The sequence below is a fragment of the Alternaria ventricosa genome, assembly GCF_023758065.1.
Source record: "Alternaria ventricosa strain BMP 2768 chromosome Unknown scaffold_1, whole genome shotgun sequence".
Taxonomy (NCBI): domain Eukaryota; kingdom Fungi; phylum Ascomycota; class Dothideomycetes; order Pleosporales; family Pleosporaceae; genus Alternaria; species Alternaria ventricosa.
Window position 1 is genome coordinate 1,115,332 of NW_026055681.1, and position 12,696 is coordinate 1,128,027.

Below are 12,696 nucleotides of genomic sequence, written 5' to 3' on the forward strand. Positions count from 1 at the left end.
GTGCCAGGGAAACACGTTCGCCTCTGCCTATATTCACTGTTGCGGCCCAAAACAAGCCTCGTGTTCTTGATTGGGGTTGATTGAATCTTACCCACCGCGGTCCGCCATGCCCAGACTTCTGGTTGAGGGGATGGAGATAAGGCGGGTCGAACGCGTTCTAAGAAAGGAGTTTACAGTCTGCAATATGGCCAGGTGGATATTTCGCTTGCGTGTGTAGTAATGAGGCAGCGGTTGACACGAAACAATAGTTTGGAAATGAGGTCGGCCGTGCGTAAAACATCAGTGGCGTTGGAGAACGCACGACGCGACTGCAAGAGCGTTAGAGGCCAAGCTTGTTTCAGTTATCGAGTGCCCTAGGTTTTGCGAATACCATTCTTAGCAATTATTGTCACATTGGTCTGCGAATCTGAGTCGTATCGCGAAATCGTCCGTCGTGGCTATTTTTGCTCGTGTCTTCACGAACCCGTCAGTGATGTGGCGTGGGACATGCTACCGAAGCGGAAGCGAATCGTAGGACCGACCTCGTTGGGCCGATCGTTTGGCTCGAGCACCCTGTTTCCGTCAAGATCGGCCTTAGGGCTGGCGTGGAGTTCCTGCATCTGGTAGGATGCTTTGAGAAGAAGCGATACCTGCTGGCTTCTAGTTGGAGGTCTCAGGCTGAGATGATGATCTTTGCCATTTGCAAAATCGACTGCGGCTTTCAGGTAGCCTCTGTCGTGCTACGAGCGCATGTCTACATACATGGCGTGTCAGGCGTTGCGGAACGCTTCCAACATCGTCTGCATCATGGAAAATTGAGGTAACAGGCGTGTATATTGCACCCTGAATGGATGGTGCAATCGCGACATTAGCCTCAGCGGCATACCGCAAGCTTCTGGGTACATACAGCCGGGTTCACCGACTGATTCGTGCGGTACACCGTGTACAGTGACCGCCCTCGAACTTTGGTAACCTCTGCGACCAAGGGAAAAAGCAGAAGTGAGAGCTGTCAGAGTAGACCGCAACTGATCGCCAAATAAAGCAATTCACTGTTGAATTGCAACAAACTTTTGACGGTGAGCAAGCAGCTTGTGGCTACAGGCGGAATACTGCATCCAGACGTGTCAAGCGCACCGCTTGGCCATCTAAAACCGCCCTGCGTTGACTAAACATGGAGCTGTAATAGAACCACTTTTGTGTTCCGGGGTCACGTGCAGTTTTGGTACGCGCGAGGCAGCACGCTACTCGAACCTGCCATCCATGGATGGCGCCCGCGATAATCATAGCCCCGCCAGAGCCAGTGCCACATTCGGCTCACCGTTCGAAACAGTTGACGACCCACTGAAGTACGGGGACAGAGCAGGAGTATCCAAGTGAGCCGTGCAAGCGTCGAATCGAAGTGGGGTTCTCGGTTGGCGTAGTGAGCCACTGTCGCAGTGGCCTTGCAAAGCGCGAACCTTGCCGAAAATCGATATATTTTCGACGACATCAATCTGGGATGAGGGTACAGAGGACTTTTATCCTCCCTCGTTTAGTGGCCGCGGAACGAGAGAGAGCATCGTGTTACGTTCCGAGACGGGTGGAGAGACTCGAGAGATCTCCAGTGAGTCGGCACCTGTCAACCACGACTCAGCCGCGTGATGCTGACATACCTGAGTTGTTATCTCGTATGTCGCGCCCATCACTACCTGCGGGAGTAGGAAGACGCGAAAGGCTTCGTATAGCTCGCAACGAGAGCTGAGGTGGACTCACCGCTGCCAGCAATCTTAGTGGTTTCCTCGAACGCGTCTATATAGAGACATTGGTGTATCTTACAGGCATGCCCAAGGCCCCCGCCGGTGCTGATTTGACGCATGTGCGGGCGCCGATCGTGGCAGTAATTTTGCCGTATTGCAGAATACATTACGGGTGTACGGGTGTCTTGCTGTTCTTTTCCCAGGGAGCCATGCGCCAGCTCGGTTCGCGGACTTGTGGCTGACGCGGGCTCGGCGCTCGTCCCCCGTCACTCTCAGCACGAACCTCCACCCTGCCCTCCACCAATCTAGTCCGCGGTGCAGATCTCCAAGATGCATCCCTGTTGTCGCTGAGTCTTATCATCAACGCCGTGCAGATGCCCCTGGTCGCTCGAACAAACATCGGGCTAACCGGGTCAGGCTCGACCCACCCAAGAGCCTGGCGCGCTGCATGTAACTGCGAGGCACTAGCTCATCCTCTCGTGCAGCAGGATCCCTCCTCAATTGATGAATTCATCGTCGCTCAGATGCATAATCAACACTCCCTGTTGGGAAAGCCCGCTAGTCAAACCCGCTCTTACATTTCCTACCTCTATACGCCTGAGAAATATCTCTCCCCACGCCAACGTTCTTCCCGTGATAATCTTCTATCTTTACCCAGCTCTCGTCACTCACTCCAACGTGCTCAGCCTACTTGACAGCCGCAGTACCACGGGGCCTGATCTTGACCTCGTCCTTCTCAGACCACTGCTAGACGATTCGTTCTGCAGTCAGCGCCACAGCACTCTTAACACACGGCGTCCGTCTGACGTCCCAACGGAAAACGTCTAGCTGTCGACTTGACGTCTGCTATTTCTCTTAGCTCCAGACTGGTTTCCATGCCCGCCCCGTTTTAGAGCTCTCTCAGGACTACCGGACTTCGGACCCATTACTCCATCCTCGTCCCACTCGTTTGAGCCTCGCCAACCTCACTTTCGCCTCAATATCCCCGCCTTGGAGTTTATGGCATTGATCTCTTTCTGAACCTTGGTACACAATATCATCCTCAGACCCCTCCTACCACCCATCAGCCGGCCATCGCCGTGTCGACCAACATATCAAGTCTACTTCCACCAGGATCACACGCTTAATTCCTCCTTCAACATGGTCTTTTGCACATACTGTGGACAGTCGTTCACCAGAGACGAGCATCTCGAACGACATATCTTGACTCGTATGCTGACCCCGCGTCTTTCGCTCTTTCATTCTTCCTCGCACCAGCTACCATCCAATCTTTCTTCTGGGATATCTGCTAATCACTGTGGATGAGCAGACACCAATGTCAAGCCTTTCAAATGCTTCACATGTCATATGAGCTTTGCTCGACGGTATGTGGCACCCTTCCTTGCTCTTTCTCATCCTGTGGCATCGACCGTTCGGAACAAAGTACTGACAGCCTCTTCAGAGATCTTTTGCAAAGACACTACACCGTACACGGCCGCAACCAGAACAACGAAGAGGGACTCCCCCCACAAGGCATAATACCAAAGTCCGCCGGCCGCACACCCATCGCCTGCAGTAATTGTGCGAAGACAAAGACCAAGTGTGACAAGAAGTTTCCGTGCACCAGGTGCGCTCAGAGGAATCTGAAATGCACATTGCGTCCTACAAGGCGGGCATCGAAAGGTGTCCAGCGGGTTGGCGGTCCTCCTGAGGCTGGGAGCGGGGACTCTAGCGAGAGTGGCAGCAACGCGGATAACCACAATACATCCGGCAATGTCTCTCCAAACCACGATAGCCAACCGAAACAAACGATGTCGAAGTCCTCTCCTGCTCAGATCAACCAGACTTCCCATATTCCGGACAGCCAACCACCGTCGCAAAGACAATCGCAGTCGCCCTCGGCCCCTCATTCAAGAAACCCTTCCATCTCACAACCGGTACAGCCACCGACACACATAAATCCCGAGGAGAAGTCGTTGCATCTTCATATGCCGATCTCCGATACGCCGCCCTTTTTCGACCAGTCCCCTTCCAACGGACTTGCTCAATCATCGTCGCTTCTTTCGCCACTCCCCACCCCGGTGAACGGCATGAATGGATTCGTCACCTCCACACCTATGTCAGGATATGACGACTTCGTCAGAACGGTACGGGACCAATCCGATAATGAGAGCCCTCAATTCATGATGGACCCTTGGAATGGCATGCCCATGGATACAACCTTTGATCCCATGCGGATAGACCCCGCGTTGATGATGAGCATGAGTATGGACATGAGCATGGGACCACCTCAGGACGGCATCCTTGGCATGATACCAGAAATGTCGCCTGCTCAAACATTTGGACAGCCTGTCCAGACACCTCGCATGGACGAGTCCTTTTCGGACCTGCAAATTGGTAGTTCGGCTTCGATGTTCTACCCCTCCAACAGGCACTCTTCGATAGCAGATGCCGGCATACCTGATCTTGGTGCCATCATCGCGGCTCAAGATGGCTGGACTGTTTTCCGTTGCACTCCTTCTATTGCTTCAAGCTCGTGTCCACGCACAGCGAGACTCAACCTCGAGCGGTTAGAGCTGAGCCTCAAGAATCACGAGGGCTGGGCTAATTGGTCCCCGTCGTGGGATGAATCCGACTTTCAACAAGGCGGGCAAATCGCGGTATCGAAGTTGCAGGAAGCCACGCGAGACAAACTTCTCGCCATCACCCAAAGCTTCCTCCACAAGGCTTTGGACATCCACAAAGACGGAAGCAGCTCGTCCAGCAGTGGCGAGTCTCCAGGATCCACGGCCTCTCACTCCAACTTCGTTCTTCTTCCACCTGCTCGCGTCCTGGAGTACTTTCTCAAGTCATACGCCAACTCTTTCGAACGCTATTATCCCACCTCCGCCAGAGGTGTGCTCGATACGAATGAACTAATGCAAAACTACAACGACAAAGCATCGAGCTTGCTCATTCTCATGATGATTGCGCAGGGCGCCATGACCATCCCATCCATAGAGGCCAGGTGGCTAACTGGTGGCTTCACCGAAGCCTGCCGGATATCGCTCTTCGACCTTATCGAGAAGAACATCATCATGGCTGGTGATCCTATCGTTCTGCGTGCAGCCCTCCTCTTCACTGTCCAGGCGGCGTGGAGTGGCGACAAATGGCAGATGGACATCGCTATGGGCCAGCGTGGCATGTATTTCTCCATGTTGCGACATTCCGGTATTCTCGATGTGCGACCGCCAGCAACGCCTCATATCAACGGAAACATTTCGACGGATGCGTTGTGGAAGGACTGGCTTCAGCAAGAAAGCCGCAGTCGGTAAGTGTTGAAAACCTCGGTACCGTCACGTGAACGCACTTACTAATATTGGCGCAGCCTCATCTACTCCTGGGTCATGGTAGACCAAGACTTATCGCTCTTCCACGATACCGCTCCACTGTTCTCAGTAACAGAGTTTGGCGCGCCGATGCCTGATTCGGATCGACTTTGGCAAGCGCAGACCGCCTCAGAGTGGTCTGAGATGTTCAACCAAGTCCATGAGTTCTCGAATGGGTACTCTTCAGTAGGCTCTGGGGCCAGACCACCTAGTCTCAGAGATCTCTTCCGTTACTTTCTAGATGACGAAATCGTCGTACAGGATGTACAGGAGATTCATCTGACACCTATGCACCTGCGTCTGCTCCTCCACCCCCTGCAGACTCTGGTCTGCCAGTATTGCCAGCTTCTCAGCTGCTTTTCCGATAGCGTCGCTTCACGATCGCGGAACCGCGCACTGACAGCAGCGTCGACCCGCGTGCGTCTCGAGGAGGTGCAGGCGTTGCTAGGGCGTTGGTTCGATTTGGCGCAACGGTACATGAAGTCCAACCCAGTGTGTCCGATGATGCATGCCAACCTTGTAATGTTCCATCTTATCAGCTTGAACGCTGTGTCCAACTTTCCAGAGATAGAGCGCCTTGCGCGTCGAGAGGGCGTGGACGGCTCATACCAGCAGATGCTGTGGATGCACAAGAAGTGTCTGTCCGATGTACAGGAGGCCATCACCCACGCCGGTCAGGTCCTTCGACTCATCCGTGAGATGCCAAGAGGTATCCGGCCGCCATGGTGGGCTGGCGCCGTCTACCGTGCGGGTTTGGTCTTCTGGACTGATTCGCTGGCACATGGCGAGTCCTTGAGTCCCAACCACCAAGGATCGTATCAGCCATCGAACTCCGCGTTCTCTGTGGATCGCCTTCCTGCTGACCACCCTACCATACTGAGGTATATGTCTCGCAGGGAGGGCATACCCACTCTGACCAAGCGCGACGGTACACACGTCCCCTTGGATAACGGGTTCGCCATCCTATCGCATTGTATCGACGTCCTTGATGAGGGTGTTGCCACCAGGTTCTCCGATGGCATTCGTAGTAAACTCGAGAAACTCGCGCGAGGATAACCTCACACATCCATCTCTTCTCTTCACTCTGTCTTCCACCGTACCATCACGAGCTCATGATGTATTAGCGGGTGTTTTGGTGTTTCCCGTCTTATCGTTCCTTATCTCGTTCCATCTCTTTCGGGTGTTTTCCATCAGCATCGACATCTCAGGATGCTTGGGAAGGACATGCGCGAGGTTCCAAGCGTTGGTTGGCGTTCAAGGGCATAGACACAGCATCGGCGTCGAGTGATGTCCGTCTCGGTCGCCGAGGTGCTTCGTGCCTGGAATGAGGTCATCAGAACTGACTGCAAGGCAGTCCATAATGTATAGTACATAGACATGATGATCAAATAGCACCAACCGACTTGGGAATAGCAAACTTATACACTTCAGCGGACTGTTGTTGACGATGAGTGTGAAGCGCTTCCAGCCGATCCTGGGCCAGCTGGTCGCAAGCAACGGTGGGTGTCTCCTCGACCAGTCTGCTGGTGAAAGTATACTGACCATCTTCATTCGCAGGAGGCTCTCAGCTTCGGATGAAATCTCTTCATGTCGTGATGGTGGATGCGGGGCTCTTCCGTGACACGATGGTCGAAGGTGTCATGTGTATGCGTAACGGCTGATGTGCAACACATATGTCCCTTACCACCGTGTAGCCCCTCCGTCATCACTATCTGCGGGTTCTTGATTGCTTCGTTTTTCTCCTAACCCGCGCATGTGTTTCAAGCGTAAGCAGGGCATGGGTCGGATTGCGTAGATAATTGGTGTCTTCGAGATTGGAGGCTTGATGGCGGGGTCGGCTAAGAGTGCGAATGGTGTGTGTGTAAGGGCGGCACTACGGCGGCGGGGTTTCTTCGAACCGTGTGGGATGTAACAGAGTGTGCCTACGAGGATGTGGACTCGTCAGATGCGAACGATGCAAGGGTAGTAGAGGGTTAGAGTTCAAAGTGAACAATGGCCGAGGGAAGTGAAATGAGCCAGTATGGCATGTTTGGACTTCTGAAGTTGATTGGAGTAGTACTGTGTCTGCAATATGCTTCCAACAGTATTGGTAACACCGTGGAGAATGCAAGCATGTGTATTGAGGCACGTACCTCAACCTCTCCCACATAGTCCCCTCGCCTCTCCTCTTTCCGCGGACGTTATGCAAGGACTTCGTCGCACTATGATGGTGCCGCTTTATCCAGATCGTACTATGTCTCATTCACCCCCAGTAACCGTGCTGATGCATCGAAACCCGTCATCGTTTCCGAACAAACAGCAACGCAGTCTTACGATCGCCGCCTTATTTGGACTTCTCCAGCCCTCAATGTGGCCGGAGAATGGAGACCACTACCCGATGGAGTTACTAACCAGATTCCTTCTGGCCGTTAAGTCGAAGGATGGGTATATGCAGTATGCTTCCGTATCACAGTGACAGAAAGCCGGTACCAAGACGTCTTCCTGCAGGCTCATTGCTTGACAAGCTTACGCGTTCAGCGTGGCTACTTGCGTATGGAGGTAGCATATGCAGCCCTAATCAAGATGACTGGCTGTTCGAGCACACAGGAGCGGCTAGAATCCTTCGGTTCCAAGCGGCCATTGTTACACATCACAATAACCTACGACATGAAGGACCACTTTCCAACATTGAAGCACCCAGAGCAGTGGCTCTTGCTCTAATCCGCATGGCTGATACGAAGATCGTGCCAAGCCTACGGATGCCCGCACGACAGCCGTAGCTGTCAGGATGTAGCTGGCCCGTGCCATCGGGCTTTGATGTATATCACTCACCAGAGGGTGGTGAACATGCGAGTGACCCCTCATGAGTTCCATCCAACGGTCGGTATGTCGGAGATTTTCGTCGCCGTTGCGGCTTTCACCCTATCAAGAGGTGGAGATGGATGTGGTGGTCTGGACGCGCTATCCTGACCAAAGACACGCCCAGTGCCGATCAATGCACTTCCGTATGCCAGCCGAGCTTGAGTTAAGCATCGGGGACTTACCGGGTAGTATCCGAACGGTTTGTGTCAGCGGAGGCTTCATTGTGTCACTACTGCTGTACAAGTACTTCATATATGTCTATCATCTAGATCGTGCATCACTCGATGTTTTCGGTTAGTTGCGACATTGTTGTATTAGTAGGCACAAAAACGAGCATCGTTAGAAGTCATACAAAAGCGAATGCGAAGTTCGATAATGGAAACCATGGCTGTCCCGTGAAAGGATGCATTAGCATAGGGCGATCTGGCAGAAGGTCGCGTGAAGCGCCCAACAGCAGCCTCTTTCACCGCTATGTGTTTGACGGGAAACGGAATGAGGGGGAAATGAATCGATTCAGGTATAGCTCTGACAACTCCACGAAAGAGCTCCTTGAGACGACTACACCACCCCGTACTCAGACCGGGAAGGTATGTGATTCGTGCGTTATTGATATGTTTCAATATCTCTGAGCAATCAGGGCGCAAGTCTTCTAGTTGGTGAGTAGGTAGCTCCCACGATTACATAGCCCTTGACGGATGATGCATTTCTGACATAGGGTTATCCGCTACGCTCTGCCACGCTGATGCCATGACGCGAAAGCATCCACCCTGGGCGTCTATACGCGTGGCCTTCCCAACAAGAGAACTCTTCTAAGCCCCTTGCATCCCCAGTCGTCTTCTAGAGAGTGATTCCACCTCGTGTGGCTTTATCGGGTCACCCCTGCGGCTAGTACTGCGAGAACAGAAGCGCCACACGAAGAGCATCCGAAATATTCGTCAGCGCTGGATGTATAGGCACCGCGATCGGATACTATCGCTTGAAAGCAAGCCGTTCTGGGGACGAAAGGGCCGATGCGTGGTGGTGGAGACGCATATTGGTTTGCGACTTTGGGTCAACGGACGCCGTCGATAAGACACAACATGGCCGGTGAAGACGACTCCCTGTTTCCAGAACAGGGGACTCAGAGGATTGAAAACCTCGCACGCAGACGCGCAGCTATTTTGTGCTCTTGGTACAGGTATGTAATCTGGATAAAGACTGGCATGCATCGTCGGTGTACGTGCTCGGTTATGGTCGCTCGTATATGGACTCTTTATTAATCTGTGCGCAGGTTCCTTATCTTCAACATCTCGTACTCGAGATGAGAACGCTCACAGCTCGTTGCCCACCGTTTGGAACACTCCATCCTTCCCGACGGTACAGCAGTTGGAAGATGAAGTGAAGTGAAAAACGCACGGACGTTTTGTCGACGGATCCCCGCTGTGGAAGCCGGCAGCACCCATTTCTGATTGCGACACCTAGCCACGCTTGGCCGACTTGTAACACACTTCCATTTACCGGGTCGAGTCCGGACTCTACGGCACTCAGGGAGTCATGATGACCGTTGGTGTATGGGGAGCCATTGAGGTTCCAGTACACGGGTGTGCTGAGAAGCGTCGGAGTCCTGCCGAACCCTGAGCGAGTTCAGGCTAAACCGTTCCAAGGGGTCCGAAGTTTGTCCCAGAACGTCACATGACCGTGTCGGATCTTCAGAACCCTATGGTCCTGGGCTTACCCACGACGGACCGAGTCGTCGCAGCGACGTTCGAATCTGTTCGCGTCACATCACGAAGCAACGAGCTCCCAGCAAAGACTCTCGGCTGATGGTGGACATGCGAGGATGCGAAAATAGATGTTTCGATGCCGCCGGTGTCGCATCAGCCTCGCGATTCGTTGTCACTATCAAACGCGAGTCTTCGCAGCGTCATACCTGGTGCTTCACCAGCAGAACTCAATGAGATGCCAGCATTACTCGCGGTGGACAAAAAAAGATGTTTCGATCTCGTGAAACGGGTGCGTGCTGCACGAGAGGCGCTGGAAGTTTGGTGTTGCTCGGTCGGCCCTCGCAGCTCGTGGGAATTGTCCAATCGCAAGCGCTCCTGCCCCCTTCGGCCCCTCTGTCCGACGGTCTGTCCCTGAGGCTCAGGCTCTCCTACGGGGACAGGGACCACGCTACGGGACAGATGCGGCGCAGGTACACAGTTTCAGCCCTAGGACTCACGACTCCTGGGGGCGATGCTGAGTGCCGAACCGGACGCTTCGAGTTGGGGGAGTGGTATGGATGTTGGGATACCGGTGGTGGAGCAGATGGAAAAGAGCTACTCACTGAACGCGGTCTCCGCTGGCGTTCCGAATAGCGAAAGGGTATATATGTACTCGTCTTGACCGTGGAAGGGAATTATCATCATCACAACCACTCTCATCACTACTACAAACACCTTCACACTCCTCAACTCAACACCTCAAAACCTCAACACATCAAAAATGGCATCAATTGAGCAGACATGGAGCCTTGCTGGCAAGGTCGCCGTTGTTACCGGCTCAGGTAAGCTTCATCATACCCAAGCTTCACCTCCCATACTAACAAACATGTAGGCCGTGGTATCGGAAAGGCGATGGCTATTGAGCTCGCCAAGCGTGGCGCAAAGGTCGCCGTCAACTACGCCAACGCCGTCGAGGGTGCTGAGGCAGTCGTCAAGGAGATCAAGGCACTCGGCAATGGCTCAGACGCCGCTGCCTTCAAGGCCAACGTTGGCAACGTCGAGGAGTCTGAGAAGCTGATGGACGACGTTGTTGCCCACTTCGGCAAGCTCGACATCTGCTGCTCCAACTCCGGTGTTGTCTCTTTCGGTCACTTCAAGGACGTCACACCCGAGGAGTTCGACCGTGTCTTCACCATCAACACCCGTGGCCAGTTCTTCGTCGCTAAGGCGGCTTACAAGAGGATGGAGATGGGTGGTCGCATCATCCTTATGGGATCCATCACCGGTCAGGCTAAGGGCGTACCCAAGCACGCTGTCTACTCCGGCTCAAAGGGAGCCATTGAGACATTCACTAGGTGCATGGCTATCGGTAAGTCACATCATGCTCACTTCCACTTCATCTACTGACCCAACCTAGATGCCGGCGAGAAGAGGATCACCGTCAACTGTGTTGCACCCGGTGGCATCAAGACCGACATGTACCACGCCGTCTGCCGCGAGTACATTCCCGATGGTGACAAGCTCAGCGACGACCAAGTCGACGAGTACGCATGCACATGGTCCCCTCACAACCGTGTTGGTCAGCCAGTAGACATTGCCCGCGTCGTCTGCTTCCTTGCTTCCCAAGATGGTGACTGGGTCAACGGAAAGGTCATTGGCATTGACGGCGCTGCTTGCATGTAAGCGTGTTGTCTTTGATAGAGCATGTTTTCTTTGGATATTTTCCGCAGTCACGAGCTAGCATGTATTGGCGTTCTTCTTGAAAGAAGAAAATAATGAAATTTTACACCACCTCCATTCTCGCTAGAGTCTTCCATTACTACTGCAATGCAGGATCTGGCAAAGCAATTCTCTCTGTGCACACCACTACAGTGTTGTGGTGGTGTGGAACCTCGCAGCGCGGCTTTTCTGCTTTTTCGGTCCAGGTCACCCCAAGGATGTATTAACAAGACTCTTGACCGCCAGATCTTCTAGTTCACCGCTGTCTTCATATCCTTTTTCGCGCCCGAGAAAAGATATACCACCATTCACCACCGTCTTGACGAAATATGCCCCGCCTTCACGAGTTCGACTAAGACTTCACCGTGTTTCTTGACGGCAGCTCGCTAGCGGCCTCCACAGATCATCCATGGGGACAGGATCAGCGCATCTACTAGGCATTCGCTCTAGCATTCTGAAAGTACCTTACGCGAGTTCGGGACAAGATCGATGACTAAGAAACAAAAGGTTGAAGCTATACAGATACATCAGTACTAATGGTGGTATTCTTGGTACGAGCCTCGTGCACGGACGTTACCCAGGTAGGCAAAGCCAGATCGCTCCCAGAAGGTCCACTTTCGCGTGCGCGCCGCGTGGCCGATTCTACCACGACCCGGACTTCCGCCGCAACATCACCAGCCCCGAACCTTGGGGCATCGCGTAATACGCGCCGGAAATAATAACGCGCGAGCGACACTGTTTCGGGTCCTGGAATGCGGTCTTGAGCGGCGAAGAGGCGTCTCGGCATGTACCTACTTGGTTTTCGAAAGGGCCGCCCATCACAGATCTATAAGCGCTCACCTAAAACCGAAAATAGCCAACAATTACAGACAAGACCAAGACCATCTAGCGGACGGGAGGAATGTCATACTGTGGCACAGTACTCAGCTGTTGGACCTGTGTGGAGTTTCCATCGTCCATTGCTGCTAGGCGTCGACATGTGGGTCACCGTCGTAAAGGCGCATGCGGAACATGTTCAATGAGCATCAACCAACACTACGAGCTGCAGCGAATGTTGTGATTACGCCCGGAATACCCTCTACAGTGGACTTAGTCGAGGCCTAGTAGTAAAATGCTGACGATTGCGCTGTTCGTTGTTTCTCGCGGTGGGGCTAAGCCACGCCCTAGGTCAGCTATTTCAGCCGCAGTGGCAGGGTTGCTGGACGCTTATTGGAGCTGTGTTTAGCAAACGCTGGAACGTTTTCTATCCGAGATGGCCTTTGCGAGTTGTGACCTGTCTATCTTAGGCATCCTGTCATACTATTCTCCGCATTCTGGTCGTGTGGAGGGCCTGATGCGACACTGCACTGACGAAGGATACAGCTTACCATCAAACGGCAATTTCACCAACCG

The 12,696-nt window shown here is 53.4% G+C and overlaps 2 protein-coding genes across 2 annotated transcripts; both read left to right on the forward strand.

Annotated features, from left to right (window-relative positions):
- Positions 1 to 3,062: 3,062 nt before the first annotated feature.
- J4E93_000375 (uncharacterized protein) lies at positions 3,063 to 6,118 on the forward strand (the record flags this gene model as incomplete). Its single annotated transcript, XM_049338335.1, has 3 exons — positions 3,063 to 3,079; positions 3,157 to 5,004; positions 5,062 to 6,118. 3 exons carry the CDS (start codon positions 3,063 to 3,065, stop codon positions 6,116 to 6,118), a joined length of 2,922 nt encoding a protein of 973 aa, XP_049204220.1.
- A 4,248-nt stretch (positions 6,119 to 10,366) lies between these two features.
- Positions 10,367 to 11,268, forward strand: J4E93_000376 (uncharacterized protein; the record flags this gene model as incomplete). The annotated part of the gene is made up of 3 exons (XM_049338336.1): positions 10,367 to 10,427; positions 10,478 to 10,954; positions 11,003 to 11,268. 3 exons carry the CDS (start codon positions 10,367 to 10,369, stop codon positions 11,266 to 11,268), a joined length of 804 nt encoding a protein of 267 aa, XP_049204221.1.
- Positions 11,269 to 12,696: the final 1,428 nt, after the last annotated feature.